Raw genomic sequence first — 25,424 nt, forward strand, 5'->3', positions numbered from 1 at the left:
GTCCCAATAGGCTAACTGTCAGCTGGAAAATTACATTACACTGCACTACACTACTATACTAAGTGGGTCAGATCTTCAAGTCCCAAAGTAAGTGTAAAAAGAAAGTATAAAAAAAATGTTTAAGAAAAATAAATAAATAAAACTTTTACGTAATAAAAACAATAATCGCCCTGTTTCCCTGATCAAGTCCATTATAATTAGCAAAAAAAGGAAAAAAACTATAATAATACATATCGCCGCGTTCAGAACGGGCTGAACTATAAAAATATCATGTTATTTTTACCGCACGGTGAACACTGTAAATGTCATAAAATAATGCCAGAATTTATTATTTTGGTCACTTTGTCTCAGAAAAAAATGTAATAAGGAGTGATAAAAAAGTCGCAAGCACCCAAAAATGGTACCCACAAAAAACATGCCCTCCTCCAGCGATATCAACTGAAAAATAAAAAAAGTTATGGCTGTCAGAAAATAGCGACACTAAAACATGATTTTTTTTTTTAGAAAAGAGTATTTTTATAGTGGGAAAGTAGTAAAACGTAAAAATTATTTAGGTCCAGTAGTTTTTCACTAAAAAACCCACATCATCATTTGTTGGACCCCACAGGTGGACCCTGTAGATGGACTGGAGATGAGCAAACTTTAGGGCCTTGTGCTGCTCATAAGGCTAGAGAAGAAGTCAAAGATTAGGCAATACTGGAGCGCAGATATTTTGTATAATACCCTAAAAACCCGGCCTGTGCATAAAGGATTGGTTCAAAGTGTACCACACCAATCCATGAATTATTAATTTTACTATTCATTTGCTCCATTATTACATCCTCCCATTATGCCCTGATGCACTCCGCCCATCTTACATATACCCTGATGTACTCCACCCAGTTTACATATACCCTGATGCACTCCGCCCATCTTACATATACCCTGATGTACTCTGCCCAGTTTACATATACCCTGATGTACTCCGCCCAGCTTACATATACCCTGATGTACTCCGCCCAGTTTACATATACCCTGATGTACTCCGCCCAGCTTACATAAACCCTGATGTACTCCGCCCATCTTACATATATTCTGATGTAGTCCGCACAGTATACATATACCCGGATGTACTCCGCACAGTATACATATACCCTGATGTACTCTGTACAGCTTACATATAGCCCGACATACTCCGCCCGGCTTATATATAGCCTGATGTACTCCTCCCGGCTTATATATACCCTGATGCACTCCACCCAGTTTACATAAACCCTGTTGTACTCCGCCCAGTTTACATATACCCTGATGTACTCCGCACAGCTTACATAAACCCTGATGTACTCGCCCGCCCAGCTTACATATACCCTGATGTACGCCACACAGTTTACATATACCCTGATGTACTCCGCCCAGTTTACATATACCCTGATGTACTCCGCCAGTTTACATATACCCTGATGTACTCCACACAGATTGCATATGCCCTGATGTACTCCGCCCAGTTTACATAAACCCTGATGTACTCCGCCCAGCTTACATATACCCTGATGTACTCCGCACAGCTTACATATACCCTGATGTACTCCGCCCAGTTTACATATACCCTGATGTACTCCATACAGATTACATATGCCCTGATGTACTCCACCCAGCTTACATATACCCTGATGTACTCCACACAGATTACATGTCTTGATGTACTCCGCCCAGCTTACATATACCCTGATGTACTCCGTGCAGCTTACATATACCCTGATGTACTCCACACAGCTTACATATACCCTGATGTACTCCACACAGCTTACACATACCCTGATGTACTCCTCACAGTTTACATATACCCTGATGTACTCCGCCCAGCTTACATATACCCTGATGTACTCCTCACAGCTTACATAAACACTGATGTACTCCGCCCATCTTACATATACCGTTATACTCCACATAGATTACATATGCCCTGATGTACTCCGCCCAGTTTACATATACCCTGATGTACTCCGCCCAGTTTACATAAACCCTGATGTACTCCACATAGATTACATATGCCCTGATGTACTCCACACAGCTTACATATACCCTGATGTACTCCTCAGTTTACATAAACCCTAATGTACTCCGCCCAGCTTACATATACCCTGATGTACTCCACACAGATTATATATACCCTGATGTACTCCAGTTTACATAAACCCTGATGTACTCCCCCCAGCTTACATATACCCTGATGTACTCCATCCAGTTTACATATACCCCGATATACTCCGCCCAGCTTACATATACCCTGATGTACTCCGCCCAGCTTACATATACCCTGATGAACTCCACACAGATTACATAAACTGAAATACCAGTAAAACCCCAAACAAAACTACTACTAAGCAAAATCTTCTGAGCCTGACAGTGTGCCCAAACAGCAGTTTATGACCACATATGGGGTATTACTGTATTCTGGAGAACCCGCTTGAGAATTTCTGTGGTGTGTGTCTCCAGTGGAACAAGCTGGGCACAACATATTGGTCACTGAAATGGCATATCAGTGGAAAAATGGCAATTTTCAATCTGTAACATACACTGTGCACTAATTTCTACAAAACACTTGTGGGGTCAAAATACATCTAGATAAATTTCTTCAGGGATGCAGTTTCCAAAATGGGGTAATTTTTCAGGGCTTTCCAATGTACTGGTACCTTCGCTCAATGCAACATATTGTCAGAAAACAAATTTTGTATAATCTCCACTCCAAAAACCAAATTCCGCTCCTTCCCTTTAGAGCCTTGCTGTGCTTCCAAATAGCAGTTTATGATCACATGTGGGATATTGCTTTAGTCATGAGAAATTGCTTTTTTAAATATTGGGTGGCTTTTTCTCCTTTATCAATTGAAAATGAAAAAATTCAACTTTTTTGTAAAGGATCTGCCAGACACAGCTTCTGTGTCGACGCCCGTGGTTAATCAGTCTGCATCTGCTCCTAGGTCTGTTAGAGTGACTCGATCTGCTGCCACTGAAGCTGGTAGGCTGAGGAGTGGGAGAACCTATCACAGCCTGGACAGACGGAGCTAGCTCCCGCCCTCGGTTTATGTATACCTTCATTTGCTTCTTGTCTTTGCCTGTGCCTTGTTTCCTGGCTCTGCTGTTCCAGCTATTACTATTGACCGCAGCTTCATTTTGACCCTGGCTTTACTGACTACGCTCGTGCTCTGCGTTTGGTACCTCATACACTCCTGGTTTGACTCGGCTCGTTCACTACTCTTGTTGCTCACGGTGTTGCCGTGGGCAACTGCCCCATTTCCCTTAGCTTCTGTGTACCCTTGTCTGTTTGTCTCTCGTGCACGTATTGAGTGTAGGGACCGTCGCCCAGTTGTACCCCGTCGCCTAGGATGGGTCGTGCAAGTAGGCAGGGACTGAGTGGCGGGTAGATTAGGGCTCACCTGTCTGTCTCCTTACCCCGTCATTACATTTTTAGTGGAAAAAATGTTGATATTAATTTTTATGGCCTAATTCCAATAAATTCTGCAAAAGACCTGTGGGGTCTAAATGCTCACTATACACCTAGAGAGATTCCTTAAGGTGTGAAGTTTCCCAAATGGGGTCACTTTTGGGGGGCCCCTACTGTTTTGGCCCTGCAGGGGCTTTTGAAATGTGACATGGCACTCGAAAACCATTCCAGCTAAATTTGAGCTTCAAATGGCGTTTCGTTGCCGTAATTGAGAGAAAATGAAAAGTTCTACGTTTTATTGGAAAAAATGTAGATTTTCACTTTCACTAAATTCCGCAAAAAACCTGTGGGGTCAAAATGCTCACTACACCCCTTGATAAATTCCATGAGGGGTGTAGTTTGCCAAATGTTGTCTTTTTGGGAGTGTTTTCACTGTTTCGGCCCAACAAGACCTCCTCAAACCTGACATGGTGCCTAAAATATATTCTAATAAAATGAAGGCCCCAAAATCCTCTAGGTGCTCCTTTGCTTCTGAGGTCTGTCTATTAGCACACTAGGGCCACATGTGGGATATTTTCTAAAACTGCAGAACCTGGGCAATAAATATTGAGTTGCGTTTCTCTGGTAAAACTTTCAGTGTTACCAAAAAAATGGATTAAACATGAATTTCTGGAAAAAAAACAAAAATGAAAGTTGTAAATTTCACCTCCACTCTGCTTTAATTCCTGTGAAACATCTAAAGGGTTAAGAAAACTTTTAAATGCTGTTTTGAATACTTTGACGGGTGAAGTTTTTAAAATGGGGTGACTTATTGGGAGTTTCTATTATATAAGGCCCTTAAAGCCACGTTAAAATTAAACTGGCCCCTGTAAAAATAGCCTTTTCAAATTTTCTTGAAAATGTGAGAAATTGCTGCTAAAGTTCTAAGCCATGTAACGTCCTAGAAAAATAAAAGGATCTTCGAAAAACGGTACCAATTTAAAGTAGACATATGGGGGATGTTAATTAGCAACAATTTTGTGTGGTATAACTGACTGTCTTGCAAGCAGAAACATTTACATTTAGAAAAATGCTAATTTTTCACAAAATTTTGGTGTTTTTCACAATTAAATACTGAATGTATCGACCAAATTTTGCCAGCAACATAAAGTCCAATGCGTCACGAGAAAACAATCTCAGAATTGCTTGGATAGGTAAAATCATTTTGAAGTGATTACCACATAAAATGAAACATGTCAGATTTGAAAAATGAGGCTCTGTGAGGAATGTCAAAAGTGGCCACAGCGGGAAGGGGTTAATCTTTTGCATGTATAAGTTCACTTACAGTACATTTTGGATATTTTCTCTAAAGTGCAGCTTATCCTGATTTTCTTGATCTTCCTCAGATGTTGTGGTGCATCCTTGACTGACACTATCATTTCGGTCTTCAAGACCTTCTTCAGCAGCTTCCAATCTCTGTGCTAGTTCAAGTCCTTTGTCAGTAAGTGAATATCTACACAGAAGATATTAAAAATGTTAGAAGGTGGGACGCAGCAGTCTATCAACAAGAACAGTAGTTCCACACACAGTGCTTATAAACTGGGCTTTACTTTATCTATTATATGATTTTTTTTCTCTGTAAATTCACAAATCTGCTGGATGCCGGTTACTAGAGAGCAGTGCATTGTAAAAGCTTAGACATCAGTTACACAGTTAGGCCTCATGCACGCGGTCGTTGTACGGCTCACATTATTGTTCATGGGGCCTTTACTGTACCATCATATCCTTCAGATTTCATATGGCGGCATAAGACTACATTCACACTACAGTGAAAAAAAAGAGCCCGTTAAAGAGACTCTGTCACCACATTATAAGTGGCCTATCTCCTACATAAGGAGATGGGCGCTATAATGTAGGTGACAGCAGTGCTTTTTATTTAGAAAAACAATCTATTTTTACCACTTTATGAGCGATTTTTAGCTTTATGCTAATTCGATTCTTAATGCCCAAGTGGGCGGGTTTTTACTTTAGACCAAGTGGGCGTTGTACTGAGGAGTGTATGACGCTGACCAATCAGCGTCATACACTTCTCTCCATTCATTTACACTGCACAAGCGATATAGATATATCGCTATGTGCAGCCACATACACAAACACTAACATTACTGCAGTGTCCTGACAATGAATATACATTACCTCCAGCCAGGACGTGATGTGTATTCAGAATCCTGACACTTCTGAATCTTTTCTGTGAGATTTCCAGCAAGGCAAAAGTAATCTAGTTTTAAATGACAGTTTACATCGTAATCTCGCGAGATTATGTTTGCCTTGCTGGAAATCTCACAGAAAAGATTCAGACGTGTCAGGATTCTGAATACACATCCTGTCCTGGCTGGAGGTAATGTATATTCATTATCAGAACACTGTAGTAATGCTATAGTGTGTTTATGTGGCTGCACATAGCGATATAGCTATATCGCTAGTGCAGTGTAAATGAATGGAGAGAAGTGTATGTTGCGGATTGGTCAGCGTCATACACTCCTCTGTACAACGCTCACTTGGTCTAAAGTAAAAACATAGTAAACCTACAAAAACCTCAAAACAAATTAAGGCAAGACAAGGGGAGAACCCCGAGCAAACTGAGAAGCAACCTATGAGCGCACAGGCGCAAGGGACAAAATGTCCTAAAATAATATAAGAGTAAATACCATGGATAGTAAAAAAAATATATAACTTTATTAATGTATAACAGTACATGGTATAACAATATCAGATATAATGAAAGATATGACAGATCATCTATCAAAAAGAGCGGAGATATGGTAAAGATGACAACATACCATAGGGAACATGGGAAACAGCCAAACTCAAACAGAGTCCCAAAACAAACATGTCACAAATATAGGTATAGAAAGAAGAAATATAAATGGCTGTATACATATGTAGGGAGAGTGAATACCCATCCAAGGAAGGATAACATGAATCAGCTCTAAATAAATGGCGTGTATGCAAGCCTATATATACCAATACATGCCAGATAAAGAGAGTATAGACATAAAAATACCCGTAGACATGGTGAGAAAGGGGAACGTGAAGAGATGGCAGGGGAACGTGAAGAGATGGCACAGGAACGCCTCGACGCGCGTTTCGCCTACGACCGGCTTCGTCAGGAGGCTATCATCATGTTTTGGGACTCTGAGTTTGGCTGTTTCCCATGTTCCCTATGGTATGTTGTCATCTTTACCATATCTCCGCTCTTTTTGATAGATGATCTGTCATATCTTTCATTATATCTGATATTGTTATACCATGTACTGTTATACATTAATAAAGTTATATATTTTTTTTACTATCCATGGTATTTACTCTTATATTATTTTAGGACATTTTGTCCCTTGCGCCTGTGCGCTCATAGGTTGCTCCTAAAGTAAAAACATGCCCACTTGGGCATTAAGAAAGTAATTAGCATAAAGCTATAATCGCTAATAACGTGGTAAAAATAGATAGTTTTTCTAAATAAAAAGCACTGCTGTCACCTACATTATAGCGCCGATCTCCATATGTAGGAGATAGGGCACTTATAATGTGGTGACAGAGCCTCTTTAAACACAGATCAACTGTCAGTTTTTCATGACCATTTTGCATCAGTCCATTTGCAATAAGTTTTTCATGGATGTTACTAAAACGGATGAATTTCATCCATAAGGGTTTTTTTGTACTAACCACCTGAAAACACCACAGTGCCCATGTATAGAGTGCTGCAATACTCCTGTAGATAGTGCCACAGTGACCACTGTAAATAATGCCTGTGCCCACTGTAAATAGTGCCACACACAATGCCCATGTAGATAGCGCCACACACAGTCGCCCTGCAGATAGCACCACAGTGCCCACTGCAAATAATGCCTGTGCCCACTGTAAATAGTGTCACACACAATGCCAATGTAGATAGCGCCACACAGTGGCCCTGCAGATAGCACGTCAGTGCCCACTGTAGATAGCACGCCAGTGCCCACTGTAGATAGCACGCCAGTGCCCACTGTAGCTAGTGTGCCAGTGCCCACTAATACTGGCATAATTATTAATATTAAAAATCTATCTTTGGATAACAACTTTTGGAGTGCATAGTACCTTTTCTTATACTATACGGGTTGGGCCCCTATGCATGCCCCCATACAAAAAACCTATTATGGCCTGAACACGTTCAAGTGCCCACATAGTGCCACAGTGCCCATGTAGATAGTGCCACACATACCCCTGTAGATAGCGCCACACCTTTCTGTAGATAGCGCAATTGGGTCTCCCTCTAGGCGCGAAATCCCCAGCAAGAGTTACATAGTTAGTACGGTTGAAAAAAGACATGTCCATCAAGTTCAACCAAGGGATGGGGAAGGGAAGGGAAACATTTCTACACATTAACATAGGAACTGGTATTTTTTTGTTCTAGAAAATTATCTAAGAATTTTTTAAAGCCACCTATCTGCGAAGTAAAGAAGGCTTGTCGCCTTTGCAGATTGAAGCTTTTTATCTCCAGACGGAGGGAGTGCCCCCTTGTTTTTTGATGGAGTTTTACATGGAACAGGATTTCACCATATTTTTTGTATGTGCCATTCATATATTTATATAAGTTAATCATGTCCACCCTTAGTCGTCTCTTTTCAAGGCTAAATAGGTTTCATTCTTTTAATCTTTCCTCATAACCTAGATTCTCCATGCCCATTATTAGCTTTCTTCGCTCTTCCTTGTATTTTTTCCAACTCCAGGGCATCCTTTCTATGAACTGGAGGCCAGAACTGAACTGCATACTCTAGATGAGGCCTCACTAATGCATTGTAAAGTGGTAATATTATATCCCTGTCCCGCGGGTCCATGCCTCTTTTAATACACAACAATATCTTGCTGGCCTTTGAAGCAGCTGATTGACACTGCATGCTGTTATTTAGTTTATGATTTACAAGTACACCCAGATCTTTCTCAACAAGTGACTCCCCCAGTGTAGCTCCCCCTAGGACATATGATGCATACAGGTTGTTGGTACCCAGATGCATAACTTTACATTTATCTACATTAAACCTCATTTGAAAAGTGGATGCCTGAACACTTAGTGTGTCCAAATCCGCTTGCAATTTACGAACATCTTCCATAGACTGAACAATACTACATAGCTTGGTGTCATCTGAAAAATAGAAATAGTGCTATTAATCCCATCCTCTATATCATTAATAAATAAGTTGAATAATAGTGGTCCCAGCACTGAACCCTGGGGTACACCACTTATAACCGGGCACCATTCAGAGTAGGAATCATTGACCTCAACTCTCTGGTTCCGGTCCTTGAGCCAATTCTCAATCCAATTACAAACTATACTCTCTAAACCTATAGTCCTTAATTTACCCATTAGACGTCTATGAGGGACAGCGTCAAATGCCTTTGCAAAGTCCAAAAACACTAAATCCACAGCGGCCCCTCTGTCTAGACTTCTGCTCACCTCTTCATAAAAACATATCAGGTTAGTTTGACAACTTCTGTCCTTAATAAAACCGTGCTTGCTGTCACTTATAATACTTATAATACTATTTATTGTCACATAATCCTGTATATAGTCCCTCTATAGCCCCTCAAACATTTTCCCCACGATGGATGTTAAAGGCATAGTGTTGCCAGAAAAAACATGTTGTTTTTTTTTAAATTAAACATTTAGTGTGTGGGTGATTAAACATTGTTCAAATTTTTTTTATTTTTTTCACGAGTCAGGAAATATTATAAATTAATTCTAATTTATAATACTACCCATTTTTGGTCACTAGATGGAGCTATTCCCAAAATTGCAGCATTGCAACATTGGGTTAAAAGCCCTCGCTCTAGTGAGCTCTCAGCATCCCCCCCTCCTTTATCCTGGCTAGTGCCGGGATAAACGAGGGGTTTGAACGGTGTAACCTCCTACACTGTGTGTCGCCATTTTTTGAGCTAACACACAGTGTAGTAGGTTTACATACAGTAGTAAACACACACAAACACGAACATACATTGAAATCTCTTACCTGCTCCTGCCGCCGCGGCTCCCTCCGGCCCGTCCGCTCCGTTTGCTGCCGCTCGTCCAAGTGCACAAATCCGGAAGCCGCGACCGGAAGTAGTAATATTACTGTCCGGCCGCGACTTCCGGTCCACAGGAAAATGGCGCCGGACGGCGCCAATTTCGAATTGGACTGTGTGGGAGCGGCGCATGCGCAGTTCCCACACAGACGCCGTACATGGAAGTCAATGGGACGGGAGCCGTTCGCAGTCCCTATGGGACTGTGGCTGCCGTATTCCATGTCTGTATGTGTCGTTAATCGACACAGACAGAAATGGAACAAAAAATGGCAGCCCCCATAGGGAAGAAAAAGTGTAAAAATAAGAAAAAGTAAAACACAAACACACAAATGAATATAAACGTTTTTAATAAAGCACTAACATCTTTAACATATAAAAAAATAATTTGTGATGACACTGTTCCTTTAAGCTTACTGGTCTATAATTACCCGGGGAAGACCTAGAGCCCTTTTTGAAAATAGGCACCACATTTGCCCTGCACCAGTCCCTTGGCACTATACCAGTCACTAGAGAATCTCTAAATATTATGAAGAGGGAAACTTTTATTACAAATAAATTTTGGCAAAAAACAATAAAAATTGTAAATTTCACCTCTACATTGCTTTAATTCCTGTGAAACGCCTAAAGAAACATTCTAAATGCTGTTTTGAATACTTTGAGGGGGTGCAGTTTTTAAAATGGGGGTGATTTATGGGGGCTTTCTAATATAGAAGGCCCTCAAAGCCACTTCAGAATAAGAGCCTTTTGAAATTTTCTTGAAAATGTGAGAAATTGTTGCTAAAAATAAAAGGCCTTTTAAAAAATAATGCCAACATAAAGTAGATATATAGTGAACATTAACTAGTAACTATTTTGTGTGGTGTTACTATCTGTCTTACAAGCAAATACATTTAAATTTAGAAAAATGCTAATTTTTGCTAATTTTCTCTGAATGTTGGTGTTTTTCACAAATAAACACTGAATGAATGAACCAAATTTTACCACTAATATAAAGTACAATGTGTCACGAGAAACCAATCTCAGAATCGCTTGGATACATAAAAGAATTCCAAAGTTATTACCACATAAAGTGACACGTCAGATTTGAACAAATTGGCTTAACCCCTTCCCTCTTTGGCCACTTTCGACCTTCCTGATAGAACCAGATTTTTCAAAAATATTATATGGAATGCTGTTAAGTATTTTTTTATTCCGTTGACATTTTTTGGATCCATATAATATATCGATTAACTTTTATTAACTTTATTTTAGGAGAGAATTGAAAATAAGCAGCTATTCCAGCATTGATTTTCACGTTATAAATTTACGCCGTTTACTATACAGCATAAATAACATGTTACCTTTATTCTATGGGTCGGCACGATTACGGGGATGCCAAATATGTAAAGGTTTTATATGTTTTCCTACGTTTGCACAATAAAAACCCTTGCTTAACATATATAGATGATCTATATGTGGAAAATAATCTCTGTTGCTTCTCTGACTTATCATTCAGATACAAACTAGATAAAACTCAATTCTACAAATTTCTGCAGATAAGAACGATTATGAGAGAAATTCCATATCCATTACTCTCCCTACCTATGCCGGCTTCTACGTACTTAAATAACCAATTAAAAACAATTAAAGGTATTCACACGTTTTATCAGATTGGTTCCCAATCACTTACCTTTGAAAATCAAACACATATCTAAATGGCATAGAGATCTGAACGGCCAATTTTCAAGAGACCAGTGGTTAAGAGCGTTCTCCATCTCTCTTAAATCCTCTTCCTGTACTAATCATCAAGAATTATATTATAAAATATAGATGGTATCTCACTCCGTATAAACTTTCCAGAATATTAGTGATGCATCGCCACAATGTTAGAGAGGTTGTAACCATTTGGGATCCATACTTCACATATTTTGGGAATGTCCTTTATTATTAACGTTTTGGCAATCTATTAGCGCACTACTAAATGAGATTACAACTCAAAATATCAACCTCACGCCGGAACTTGGGTTACTACGGCTTGGAATTGATGTTATTCCCAAACAATTCCAAATTGTAATATGTCATATTTTAATATCTGCCACATCAGCTGTAGCGTTCAGATGGAAAACATGTAACGTCCCGACCATCACAGACATCATTAAAAAAGTCAATACAAACTATCAATATGAATATATTTATGCCTGTAGCATACAAAGACATGACCGGTTCTGTAAAGATTGGATGTGTTGGAATAATTCTGTATATGCCGTACCACTCCCTTTCTAGTGGGAGCTCATACGTTGTCTATTGTATACATTTTATTTTTTCTTTATGATGACCTGTATACGTTCTTCACAACATTTATTTTATTTACCTTTCTTTTATTATCCATATTATTTTGAATCCCATTTTCTCAAAATGTTAAAACTTATAGGTTAATTATTATTTGAGACTAACTATCTACTTCTACCTGCGTGTAGAACTGTTATACACATATATTTTCTGATGTCTCAACTGTTTAATAAAGACATATTGAAACAGAGTTTCAGAGGAGAAAAAAAAAAAACCCTTTTAGAAAAAATTTACTTGTTTTTGCATCGCCGCATTCCAAGAGCCATAACTTTTTTATTTTTCCGTCAATGTGGCCGTATGTGGGCTTGATTTTTGCGGGGCAAGTTGTAGTTTTCATTTGTACTATTATTGAGTACATGGGACTTCTTGATTAATTTTTATTTTATTTTTTATGGGGGGAATGGGAGATTCTGAGATTGTTTTCTCGTGAGACATTGGGCTTTATGTTACTGGTAAAATTTGGTCGATTTTGAACATTCTTTTTTTTTTTTTCTAGGACGTTACACGGCTTAGAACATAAGCAGGAATTTCTCATATTTTGAATAAAATGTCAAAAGCCTCTTTTTTTTTTTAGGTTACAGTTCAGTTCTGAAGTTGCTTTGAGGGGCCTATATATTAGAAACCCCCATAAAACACCCCATTTTAGAAACTAGACCCCTCAAGGTATTCAAAACAGCCTTTAGAAAGTTTATTAACCCTTTATTTGTTTCACAGGAATTTAAAGCAATGTAGAGGTGAAAACTACAAATTTCATTTTTTTTGTCAGAAAATCCTTTTTATTCAATTTTTCCTTTAAAACAGAAGGTTTTACCAGAGAAACGTAACTAAACACTTATTGCCTAGATTTTGCAGTTTTCAGAAATATCCCAAATGTGGCCCTAGTGGGGATGTAATGGACTGAAGCACAGGCCTCAGAAGCAAAGGAGCACGTAGAGGATTTAGAGCCCTCCTTTTTACGCACCATGTCCGGTTTGAAGAGATCTTGTGGTGGCAAAACAGTGGAAACCCCCAAAAGTGACCCTATTTGGAAAACTACGCCCCTCAAGGAACCTACCGAGGGGTATAGTGGGCATTTAGATCCTACAGGTTACTTGCTGCATTTTGTGGAATTAGGCTGTGCAATTGAAAAATCACATTTTCCGATAAAAGGTACGAATTTTTAATTTTGACAAGGAATAAAGGAGGAAAAACACCCCAACATTTGTAAAGCAATTTCTCCCGATTACGGCAATAATCACATGTGGTCATAAACTGCTGGTTGGACAAACAGCAGAGCTCAGAAAGGCAGAAGTGCTATTTGGCATGTAGATTTTGCTGGATTGGTTTCTGGGTGCCATGTCGCATTTGCAGAACTTCTGAAATACCGGTATAGGGGAAACCCCTTAAAACTGACCCCATTGTGGAAACTAGACCCCTTTCATGGGGTGCCTACGACTTTTTGATCAGTTTTTATTTTTAAGATGCATGGTGACTAAAAAACAGCAATTCTACTATTGTTTTTTATTCTATATTTTTTCCGTCGTTCACCATGCGCTATAAATTACATATTTACTTTATTTTGGGGGGGGGGGGGATACGATTACGGCGATACCATATGTTCATTATTTTTTTATGTCTTATGGCGTTTGCACAATAAAATATTTTATAAAAAATCATTTACTTTTTGTGTTACCCTATTCTAAGAGCCATAACTTTGTTATTTTTCCATCAAGAAAGCCGTGCGGGGACTTGGTTTTTGCGAAACGATCTGTAGTTTCGATCAGTAGAATTTTTAGGTACTTTTTGATCTCTTTTTATTCCATTTTTTGGGAGGTGAAGTGACCAAAAAAATTGTCATTCTGGTATGGTTTATTATTTTCTTTTAGGGCGTTCACCGTGCGGGATGAATAACAAAATACTTTTGTAGGTCAGGCCATTACGGACGTGGCGATACCAATTATGTATAGTTAATTTGTTTATTTTTATTAATAATAAAAGACTGATAAGGGAAAAAGGGGGATTTTTACTTTATTTTAACACAACTTTTTTACTTTGTCCCACTAGGGGGACTTGAGGGCAGGAGTACATGCATAGTGCAGCGTATTAGAGCTGTCAGCTATTCGCTGACAGCAAGCACAGTCGGTCCTCCCGTGATGTACTATTAGGTCATGGAGCGCAAACGATGCAGTTACCATGACCTAATAGTACATCCAGGAGCGGGTTAAGGATGGGCCGCTACTTATGGGCCAGTGCAGTGTGCTTGCCCCCCAGGCTAAAATTTGCAAGCCAGCCCCTGTTCTCTACACAGCCGACTGGACCCTGCAGTGGGCTGGCTAGCAAATTTTAGCCTGGTGGGCAAGCACACTGCACTGGCCCATAAGTAGCGGCCCATCCTTAACCTGTTTACGTCCACCTGCCGTATAAAAGGAAGCAAAGGTAACTGGGCTTTAAATACAGCCGTCATCAAAAGACAGTGGCCGGTGGTGATGTTTTCATGCAGAGATCATACATTTTTTTGAAGAGAACCTTTCACCTCCCCAAATATGTGCAGCTGAGTGTAGCATGTTATAGGAAAGGCTTCATAAACACAGTCCCACGTAAAATTATTTTTCTAACTCCCTCCATTATTTACTTAACGGTGCTGTTATATTTGGCACCCGATATGTAAATAAGCCCCTGAACTGTCAATGGGGTGTTTGTAACTAACTAAAAGGCAAGGGGGCGTGATGTCTTCGCTCTGACACGGTCGAATCAGCTGCGGACAGTGTCAGGATGGCTTGGGCTGTGTTCCTTCCCGCGGGAACACACACAGACTTGGTGGTTGTGCTGCAGATAGCGCGCGCGGCAGTTCACTCGCACATCGACGTCACCACTCCCGCCGCCACGGAACGAGAAGAAGCAGAGACGACGAGGAGAAGACGAGGAGATCTACTTACATCCGTCAATGTGTGCGCGAGTGGCCGTGCGCGCATGCGTGCGTGTGCGCCCATGCTATCTGCAGCACAACCACCAAGTCTGTGTGTGTTCTCGCGGGAGGGAACACAGCGCAAGCCGCTGTGACACTGTCCACAGCTGATTGGACAGTGTTAGAGCGAAGACATCACGCCCCCTTGCCTTTTAGTTAGTTAGAAACACACCATTGACAGTTCAGGGGCTTATTTACATATCGGGCGCCAAATATAACGGCACCGATATGTAAATAACGGAGGGAGTTAGAAAAATAATTTTACGTGAGACAGGGTTTGTGAAGCCTTTCCTATAACATGCTGAACATGTTTGAAGAGGTGAAAGGTTCTATTTAAATCTCATATTAGCAGAACTTAAAAGGATAAGAAACATTGTCAGTTATACACTAAGGCCCCCGTTCACATGCGTTGGATTTGGCACGGATTCTGATGACAATCTCCATCCCATGCATATGAGGTTTCCACAACCCAGTTCACATGCTACGAAAAAACGTTCCATGTGTATTTTTATTAGCACTATAAAAATAAATCCACCACTGCAATAAGTAGCATGCTAATTATTTTCGGGGAAAAAACAAGGATAAGCTGCTTTGAATGACCATAGGACTAATTCCCCGGACCCCGCTACCCACTTGTGGCACATCTGTGGCAGAAATCCTATTGTAAGTCTCAGATTTCTGCTGCAGAAATACACATTGACTTTAATGGCAACGTAAGAATGGAGCCTTAGTGCTCCTTACATCCTCACAAGTGCTTTCCCCTCTCTCGACCCCTTAGTGACCACCAATACACATTTTCACGGTGGTCACTAAGGGACCTTAGGCTAGGCCGTCGCCTTTTCATGGCGGCCCAGTCTAAGTCCAGTCTAAGTCCAGTCTAATGACAGCCGGGCTCTTGCTCCAACGGCCGTGATCAAAGTTTACTTTGATCGAGTCCATTTAACCCGTTAAATGCCGCAGTCAATAGAGACCGCGGCATTTAACTTGTTTACAGAGGGAGGGAGCTCCCTCTGTCACCCATCGGCGGCCCGCAAATGCAATCACGGGCCTCTGATAAGGTGCCATGGCAGCCGGGGGCCTGATAAAAGCCCCCAGGTCTACCGTGGACATATGGTTATTAGGACGTGCCAGATTGCCTGTCAGTTTTAGGCTGGGTTCACACGACCTATTTTCAGACGTATTGGAGGCGTTTTACGCCTCGAATTACGTCTGAAAAAACGCCTCCAATACGTCGACAAACATCTGCCCATTACTTTCAATGGGTCTTACGATGTTCTGTGCAGACGAGCTGTCATTTTACGCGTCGCTGTCAAAATACGGCGCGTAAAATAACGGCTCGTCAAAAGAAGTACAGGACACTTCTTGGGACGTTTTTGGAGCCGTTTTCTCATAGACTCTATTGAAAACAGCTCCAAAAGGCCGTAAAAACGCAGCGAAAAACGCGAGTTGCTCAAAAAACGTCTGAAAATCAGGGGCTGTTTTCCCTTGAAAACAGCTCCGTATTTTCAGACGTTTTTGACTCTGGGTGTGAACATACCCTTACACTGACAGGCAATAATGCTCTGGTATTGTAAAGGATCTGCCAGGCACAACTTCTGTGTATACTCCCATAGGTAATCAGTCTGCACCTGAGTCTATGTCTCTGAGACTGACTCCATCTTCCACCACTCAGGATGGCAGGCTTAGGAGTGGGAGAGCCTATCGCAGCCTGGCCAGACGGAGCTAGCTCCCGCCCTCTGTCTATTTATACCTGCCTTTCCTGTTCCTCCTTTGCTTGTGATTCTTCTCGTGTGGTTTCCTGGCCCAGCTACAGCTTCTATCTATTTGATCCTGCTCCATACTGACCCTGGCTTTCTGACTACTCTCCTGCTCTGCGTTTGGTACCTCGTGCACTCCTGGTTTGACTCGGCTCGTTCACCACTCTTGCTGCTCACGGTGTTGCCGTGGGCAACTGTCCCATTCCCTTTGCTTTGTGTTCCCTTGTCTGTTTGTCTCGTGCACTTACTGAGCGTAGGGACCGCCGCCCAGTTGTACCCCGTCGCCTAGGGCGGGTCGTTGCAAGTAGGCAGGGACAGAGTGGCGGGTAGATTAGGGCTCACTTGTCCATTTCCCTACCCCCGTCATTACAGGTATATTAAGTATACCAAAGCATTATAGCAGCGATCTAAACATCGCACAGTAAAGTCCCCTAATGGGACTAAAAAAAACAATAAGTAATGTGAAATAAAAAGTAAGAATAAAAATTACAGTAAAAAAATAAATAAAACCATTATTTTCCATAAAAAGTGGTTATATTTGGTAAAAAGTGTAAAAAAGAAATAAGAAGTACACAAATATAGTATCGCCGCGACCGTAATGACCCAAACAATAAAGTTAATATGTAATTTAAACCGCAAGGCGAACACTGTAAAAAAAACACGCAAAAAACACTGACAAAATTTTTTTTCCATTGCCACACAAAAAAGTCATAATAGAAGATAATCAATAAGTCCCATATACCCCAAAAGAGTACCAATCAAAACTACTCCTTGTCCTGCAAAAAAACAAGCCCTCATATCACTACATTGACGGAAAAATAAAATAATTACGGCTCTTGGAATGCAACGATGCAAAAACAAATAATTTTAGTTCAAAAGTGTTTTTATTGTGCAAAAGTAAAAAAGCATAAAAAAACCTATACATATGTGGTATCGTCGTAATCGTACCGACCCATAGAATAAAGATTTGTTATTTACGCTGCACAGTGAATGGCGTGAATTTAAAACGCATAGACCTATGGCGGAATTTCAGGTTTTTTTTCTATTCCCCCCCAGAAAAAAAAAGTTAATCCAAAAAATAATATGTACCCCACAATGGTGCCATTAAAAAGTACAACTAATCCCGCAAAAAACAAATCCTCATGCAGCTATGTCGACAGAAAAATAAAAAAATTATAGCTCTTTGAATGAAACTATAGAAAAACGAAAAGAAAAAAAAAAAATAGCTTGGTCATTAGGGTCTAAAATAGGCTGGTCACTAAGGGGTTAAGGCGAATTCACATGTTATTGCCTTACGTTTATCGTGTATGTCAGGAAAACATAATTACGTAAACATAATTAATAGGGTTCCATTATATCCTTTCAGCTTATACAAACATTTTTTTTTTTGGTAGGATGGCATAGCATAGTAGACTATGCTATTTTATCCTGAGAGATCCCGCAAAAAAAACTGTATACTGTGCCTGAGGCCACTATATGGACAGTGATGTCAGGAGCTTCCCAATGCTGGAGTCCCCAGTCAGAGCATCACAAGTGCTCCGCCCGACGACTTTGGTCCTGGGAAAGCTCCTGACATCACTGTCCATATATGGACAGGGAAGTCAGGGGATTCTCCAGGGTTGGAATCCCTGGCTGAAGAGTTGGCGACACTCTGGCAGTATATTCAGGCCTTGCAAAGCTTCTGACGTCACTTTACATATATATGGATGTGAGGAACAGCTCCAGAGTCCCTGGGCAGAGCGCTAGTAGAATCTCTGCCTGGGGATCCCAGCCCTGGGAAAGCTCCACTCCCCGGGCGACGTATCCCACTGCATGCGATACAGTGGGATACGTTTTGGCAAAATTTTAAAAAATCCAGGGCATTAACTGGTCACTGCCTGCTCCATGGTTTCGCTCACTGTAATTTACGTCAGCACCAAAATCGGTTAACGCGTATAACGTACAAACGTTCGAGCCACACTCTCCATTGTCCACCCCTGGTAATGGAGGGGGGCCCAGACATCTTGGCTGTATGGGGCCCGGAAATTCCTGATGGCGGCCCTGGATTCCGGCATCTCAAAGCCCCTAATGTCACTGTCCATATATGGACAGTGACATCAGGGACTCCCCTCCAGGAGCGAAATTCCTGGCTATAGCATTGCCGATGCTCTGGCCGGGGATTTCAGCATGTCAAAGTACCTAATGTCACTGTCCATATATGGACAGTGACGTCAGGGGCTCCTCCAGGAGCACCCTCATAACTTTTGAACGGCTCGAGGTAGAGGGTTGAAATTTGGTGGGATTTAATGGGGTCATAAAACCTACCAGTTATCACCAAAAACAAACACCCACACCCCCTTGAGGGCGGGCAAGGGCAGCAAAATCTTAAATGGCATGGGCGGGGTCGAGTGCGGGCACATTTGAAAGCTATTCTCAATACAAAATCGATGCTGCAAACGATTTTGAGATATAATTTTTGTTCGCTGAGATATTTAACGTTAAAGTTATCATCTTCATTATCGGCTACCGCCGGTGTTAGCATTACCCAAAATGTACTGCGCGGGTAAAATCCTAAATGTGTGTGGGTGCCTGTGCGTGTGAGCTTGGGATTGTCACATCAAAGTGACTTTAAATTACATATTATTACAATCGGTCTTGTCGATACAAAATGGACCTTGTCGTGACACTGTAACATGATTTCATGTGTACACATTTTGGTAGTCGCTTGTGAATTTCAGAGAGCGCTATTTCGGAGAGTAATTTTCTTTTTTGTACATTTCTATTGTCATATTACAAAATGCATTTGACCGAAACTGAAAGGATCACTTTATTGAGGAGAGGATATGGCGAAGAAAAAAATAAGATCCTATCGAGAAGTAGCGGCTTTATTCAATGCCACTTATCCTATCCGTGATCCAATTTCATTGTCAATTGTTAAAAGAACTGTTCATCGTTTCGAAATAACCGTTTCAATTAAAGACGAACAAAGATACGGAAGACCCAAACATCCTAGTAATGATGAAAAAGCTTTAGATGTTCTGCTCACTGTACATGATAATAGTACATGAGAAATCTGTCTAGAGTACCGAAATGTGCACACATGAAATCATGTTACAATCGTAGACAAGGTCCATTTTGTATCGCCGAGGCCGATTGTAATAATACGTCATTTAAAGTCACCTTGATGTGACATTCCCTAGCCCACACACACATTTAGGATTTTACCCGCGCGGTACATTTTGGGTAATGCTAACACCGGCGGTAGCCCATAATGAAGATGATAACTTTAACGTTAAATATCTCAGCGAAAAAAAATCCTAGCTCAAAATTGTTTGCAGCATCGTTTTTGCATTAAAAAGAGCTTTCAAATGAGCCCCACTCGACCCCCCCCCGTGCCATTTAAAATTTTGCTGCCCCCGTCCACCACACCGCCACAAGGGGGTGAGGGTGTTTTTTGTGGCGTTAACTGGTAGATTTTATGACCCCACTAAATCCCACCAAATTCCAAACCTCTACCTCGAGCCGTTCAAAAGTTATGAGGGTGTTCCGGAACTTTTGGTGGGCACTATAAACATATTTTTTTTTTTTTGTTAAACCGTTAGTATATAAATGATTACACATTAGTCTAATTTTTTTAATTTTTTCACAAGTCAGGAAATATTATAAATTAGATTCTAATTTATAACATTTCCATGTGCTGGTCAGTAGAGGGAGCAATTCCCAAAATTGCAGCATTGGCATGTGGTAAAGCAACCTCATTGCTTTATGCTGCAAAATTGGAGAAGACACACTCGCTCTAGTGTCCTCAAACAATCCCCCCTCCTTTATCCTGGCTAGTGCCAGGAGAAAGGAGGGGGTTGAATGTTCAAACCTCCTACACTGTGTGCCGCCATTTTTTGAGCGAATGCACAGTGTAGGAGGATTAGATACAGTGGTAATCACACAGTATAACACGAACATACACACACATCACATACACAAACATAACTTACCTGCTCCTGCCGGCGCTGCCTCCGCTCCTAGTCCTTGTGTCTGAACATATGCCTGTAAGCCGCGACCGGAAGTAGTCATCTTACTGTCCGGCCGCGGCTTCCGGTCCACATGAAAATGGCGCCGGATGTCGCTCTGCCGATGACCTTCCTTTTGGACTGTGTGGGAGCGGCGCATGCGCCATTCCCACGTAGACGGCGTACGCTATAGTGAATGGAATGGCTCCCGTTCGCATTCTCTATGGGGATGTATGTGCCGTATTCCATTTCTGTATGTGTCGTTAATCGACACACACAGAGATGAAAAAAAAATGGCAGCCCCCATAGAGAAGTAAAAGAAAGAAAAAAAGAACAACACAAAAACACAAATAAATAACATTTATTTTAATGACATACTAAAAGCAATAACATATAAAAAAAAAAATTCCCTGTGACGCGATCCAAGGGGCATCTCCCCTTCTCATTTTCCCCTGAATGCTGCAGTCAGCTGTGATCGCAGCATTCACGGGAATAACGGCAGAGATGAGAGGTTTCTCTGATCTCCGCCAGCGGGGCTGCGGCTGTGTAATACAGCCATTGCCCTGCTCCTGACAGGAAGTGTGTGCGCGGTCAGCATGAGGAGATGCGGCCGGCGCTGCACTAATGAGCGGCGGTTCAGGCACTGAAGACAGAACAGGGGGGTGTTTTGCAGTGCGCCCGCCATGTTCTGTCTTCAGTGCCGCCGCTCATTAGTGCAGCGCTGGCTGCATCGCATCATCCTGACCCCGAGCACTTGTTATTAGGACTCAGCAGCGCAGCAATGACTGTATTACAAAGCCGCAGCCCCACTCTCATACATTCATGTGTTACAATACTGAGCTGTGCAGTCGCACAGCTAAGTATCGAAATACATGAAATAACGGTATCGAACCGTTTGGGGATGCAAAGTATCGAAACAGTATCGAAGTTTTGATGCATCGCGCTTCCCTAGTGCCAACAAGAAAAAAAAGGTAATTAAACATAGTGGCACTCATTGAAATAACGTAGACTAGTCAAAATCTGGACATGTTGCCCACAGCAAACAATCGGATTCTAACTGTTGCTCTTCAGAGCATGGTAGAAAATTGAAGATCAGTGATCCCTGGTTGTGATAGACAACACCTGCACTTTTTGCTTGATTAGTTTTTATAAATAAGGTCCATTATTTATTTGAACGTATGTTGCAGTTCTGTTTGCCATAATGCAATGAATATGTTTAGTTCCTTTCATGGTGCACATTGAAGCATGAGTAGAATTGCTTGTGAATGACTGGAGCAGTGGGGATCATAATCCTAAGGGTATGTGCACACGATAACTGCATTTACGTCAGGAGAAAACAGCTCCGTAATTTCAGACGTAATTGCATGTACTCGCGTTTTGCGAGGCGTCAATTACGGCCGTAATTTGGAGCTGTTCTTCATTGGAATCAATGAAAAACGGCTCAAATTACGTCTCAAGAAGTGTCCTGCACTTCTTTTGACGAGCCGTCTTTTTTACGCGTCGTCGTTTGACAGCGACGCGTAAATGACAGGTCGTCTGCACAGTACGTCGGCATACCCATTCAAATGAATGGGCAGATGTTTGCCGACGTATTGGAGCCGTATTTTCAGACGTAAATCGAGGCATAAAACGCCTCGTTTACGTCTGAAAATAGGTCGTGTGAACCCAGCCTTAGGATTTGTATAACAGGTAGGAGAGACTGACGTCAATGCAAATAAACGACACCTTACATACACACCTGATTCTAGATAGGAAGGTTGAGGTCTGTGGTGCTTAAGGCCGGATTCACACGAGTGTGTGCGTTTTGCACGCGCAAAAAACGCAGTGTTTTGCGCGCGCAAATGGCACTTAACAGCTCCGTGTGTCAGCCCCGTATGATGCGCGGCTGCGTGCTTTTCGCGCAGCCGCCATCATTATGACACTCCGTTTGGATGTTTGCAAACAGAAAAGCACGTGGTGCTTTTCTGTTTTTATTTATCCTTTTCACAGCTGTTGCGCGAATCACGCTTGTCCCACGGAAGTGCTTCCGTGTGGCATGCGTGATTTTCACGCACCCATTGACTTCAATGGGTGCGTGATGCGCGAAATACGCCCAAAGAACGGACATGTCGTGACTTTTTCGCAGAGGACTCACGCTGCGCAAAAATCACGGACTGTCTGCACTGCCCCATAGACTAACATAGGTCCGTGCGACGTGCGTGAAAATCACGCGCGTTGCACGGACGTATATCCCGTTCGTCTGAATAAGCCCTAACTGTTATGCAACCTGCAATGGGTGGAAAGTCCTCATAACAACTGTTTTCTCACCCCCCTTAATGACCGGGCCTGAAAAGACCTTAATGACCAGCTAAATTTTTCTGTTTTTGCCTCTCTGCTTTTCAGTAGCCACAATTTGTTTATTTTTTCATGGACGTGGCTGTATGAGCCCTTGTTTTATGCCAGAGAAATAGTATCCCCCCCCCCGCAGTATGGGGGTAATTCTCGGCATTGTTTTTCTTGTTTATTTTTTATCACGTTCATGTTTCACGCTAAATAACCTGTTAAATTAATTCTTCAGGTTATTACGGTCGTGTAGATACCTAATATGTGTAGGTTTTTTGTTTTTATGTAATGTGGGGGCAATAAAATATATTTAATGCAAAATGACTTTTTTTATTTATTCATTAAGGGATACATTTATTTATAACTTAATTTTTTACCTGTATACTAATACATTACACTGTGTCACTATGACACAGGCTGCTGTTAGGGCAGCACATCGTGTGCCCGAACAGCAGGCAAACGGAACAGACAGCCCTTTGTAGGTCCCCAGGGCTGACTGCAGAGGGATTCCCCGGTGTTTGATCGCATCACCGGAATCCCGGTGATGCGATCAAAGAGGGGAATTCCCTTTGATCATACCGCGGTCACCGACCGCGTCAATCAAAGGGTTGAACAGCTGGGGTCCGAATGTATTCAGGAGGCTGCTCTCAGATCAGGAGCTGTTAGTTACAGCTCCTGCTTAGAGGAAGAGCACTCACACAAGCGCTCATCAGCTTCATCTACAGCGACGCCAAAAGACGTCGTTGTAGACTGGGGACCTGCACCGCCTGACGTCAAAAGACGGTGGGCGGTCGGGAAGGAGTGAAGGTCATATAGTAAACAACAAGTCACAATCCTTTCCAGCTTTAACACCCTTTCAATAGATTTATAGTGTTGTGACATTCAAGAAAAATATTCTGTAAGGCTCACTGTTACCTGGCCGGGCTGTGAGTTTTGATGACCAATTCCTTCTGAATTAAGGTGCTAACAGAAGACCAGGCTGTGTACTTATTGCTGGGGTCAGTCTGTAGAAAAGGACAAATGAAAAAAGCTTTATTTAAAGGTCTCTTTAATTAAAAAAACATGGAACAGAATTTTACATACCGTGCTAAATACAAACACATACAGTAATGTAAGAAATGTAGAATAAATTACTACAAATACAGAATCTCCAATTGAAGACATATGGACAAACACAAAGTAAGCCAGACATTGCCATTGTCTTTCTAGGTCCTGTACGGAGTCAAAAAAGTACATTAAACGTCTGCAGACGAGCAGTAGAGTAGAAGCAATTTGGAAGACTGGGGAGCAGCAACCTGTATGCAGAACTGCTTTCTGACTGCGGAGTGTAGGGTTAAACATTGAGAACCAACGCAACATGGTAGACTTACATAGTTAGTACGATTGAAAAAAGACACATGTCCATCAGTTTCAACCAAGGGATGAGAAAGGGGAATGAAAAAATGTCTACGCATAGGAGCTAATATGTTTTCGTTCTAGGAAATTATCTAAGCCTTCTTTAAAGCCATCTACTGTCCCTGCTGTGACAGCTCCTGCGGTGACTATTCCATAGATTCACAGTTCTCACAGTAAGGCCTTATTTACACCAGCTTATTAAACGTCTGTGAGACGTCCGTTAAAACAGCGGCCGTCCCACGGACCTATGTTATTCAATGTGGTCGTTCACACAGCCGTCGTTTCAACGGACCGTGTGAAGTGTCCGAGAGAAAATAGGACATGTCCTATTTTTTAACGCTTCACCCATCCCTCCATAGACTCTCATCTATGGCGGATGCGAGACATCGCGTCCCGCAGCACTGAGCACGGATGAACCTCGGACGTCAAAAACTACTGTTTTTTACGTCCAAGATGCGCAACGCTCGTGTAAATAATGCCTAAAGAAGGCTTGTCGCCTCTGCAGGTTGAACCATTTTTCTCCAGACGGAGGGAGTGCCCCTTTCTTTTTTTTTTAGGGGCTTTTGCATGGAACAGGATTTCACCATATTTTTTGTATGTGTAATTCATATATTTCTATAAGTTAATCATGTCCACCCTTAGTCGTCTCTTTTCAAGGCTAAATAGGTTTCATTCTTTCAATCTTTCCTCATAACTTGGATTCTCCATGCCCCTTATTAGCTTCGTTGCTCTGCTTTGTAGTTTTCCCAACTCCAGGGCATCCTTTCTATGAACTGGAGCCCAGAACTGAACTGCATATTCTAGATGAGGCCGCACTAATGCTTTGTAAAGTGGCAATATTATATCCCTGTACCGCGAGTCCATGCCTCTTTTAATACACAACAATATCTTGCTGGCCTTTGAAGCAGCTGATTGACATGCATGCTGTTATTTAGTTTATGATCTACAAGTACACCCAGATCCTTCTCAACAAGTGACTCCCCCAGTGTAGCTCCCCCTAGGACATATGATACATGCAGATTGTTGTTACCCAGATGCATAACTGTACATTTATCTACATTAAACTTAATTTAAAACCACAGAAAAGGCCATACTCACAGATTAGGTGGTGGGTAAAATACCCGTTCCAAACAGGACGCAACCAGGTCAGAGAATGCTGTTGATGGGAAGTGCCCAGGTGTGTTTAAATAATGATAGCC

The 25,424-nt window shown here is 41.6% G+C and overlaps 1 protein-coding gene across 7 annotated transcripts in view; it reads right to left on the reverse strand.

Annotated features, from left to right (window-relative positions):
- The window catches only part of MUS81 (MUS81 structure-specific endonuclease subunit), a 244,377-nt gene that overhangs the window by 51,899 nt on the left and 167,054 nt on the right, over window positions 1-25,424 (reverse strand). For all 7 annotated transcript variants that reach the window (XM_075837352.1, XM_075837348.1, XM_075837349.1 and 4 more), the window contains 2 exons: window positions 23,746-23,834; window positions 4,746-4,913 (listed from right to left, as the gene is read on the reverse strand). In XM_075837352.1, coding sequence (XP_075693467.1) covers window positions 4,746-4,913; window positions 23,746-23,834 — 257 coding nt within the window. The remainder of the gene's footprint in view (window positions 1-4,745; window positions 4,914-23,745; window positions 23,835-25,424) is intronic.

Source organism: Rhinoderma darwinii, chromosome 9, assembly GCF_050947455.1.
Source record: "Rhinoderma darwinii isolate aRhiDar2 chromosome 9, aRhiDar2.hap1, whole genome shotgun sequence".
Classification (NCBI taxonomy): domain Eukaryota; kingdom Metazoa; phylum Chordata; class Amphibia; order Anura; family Rhinodermatidae; genus Rhinoderma; species Rhinoderma darwinii.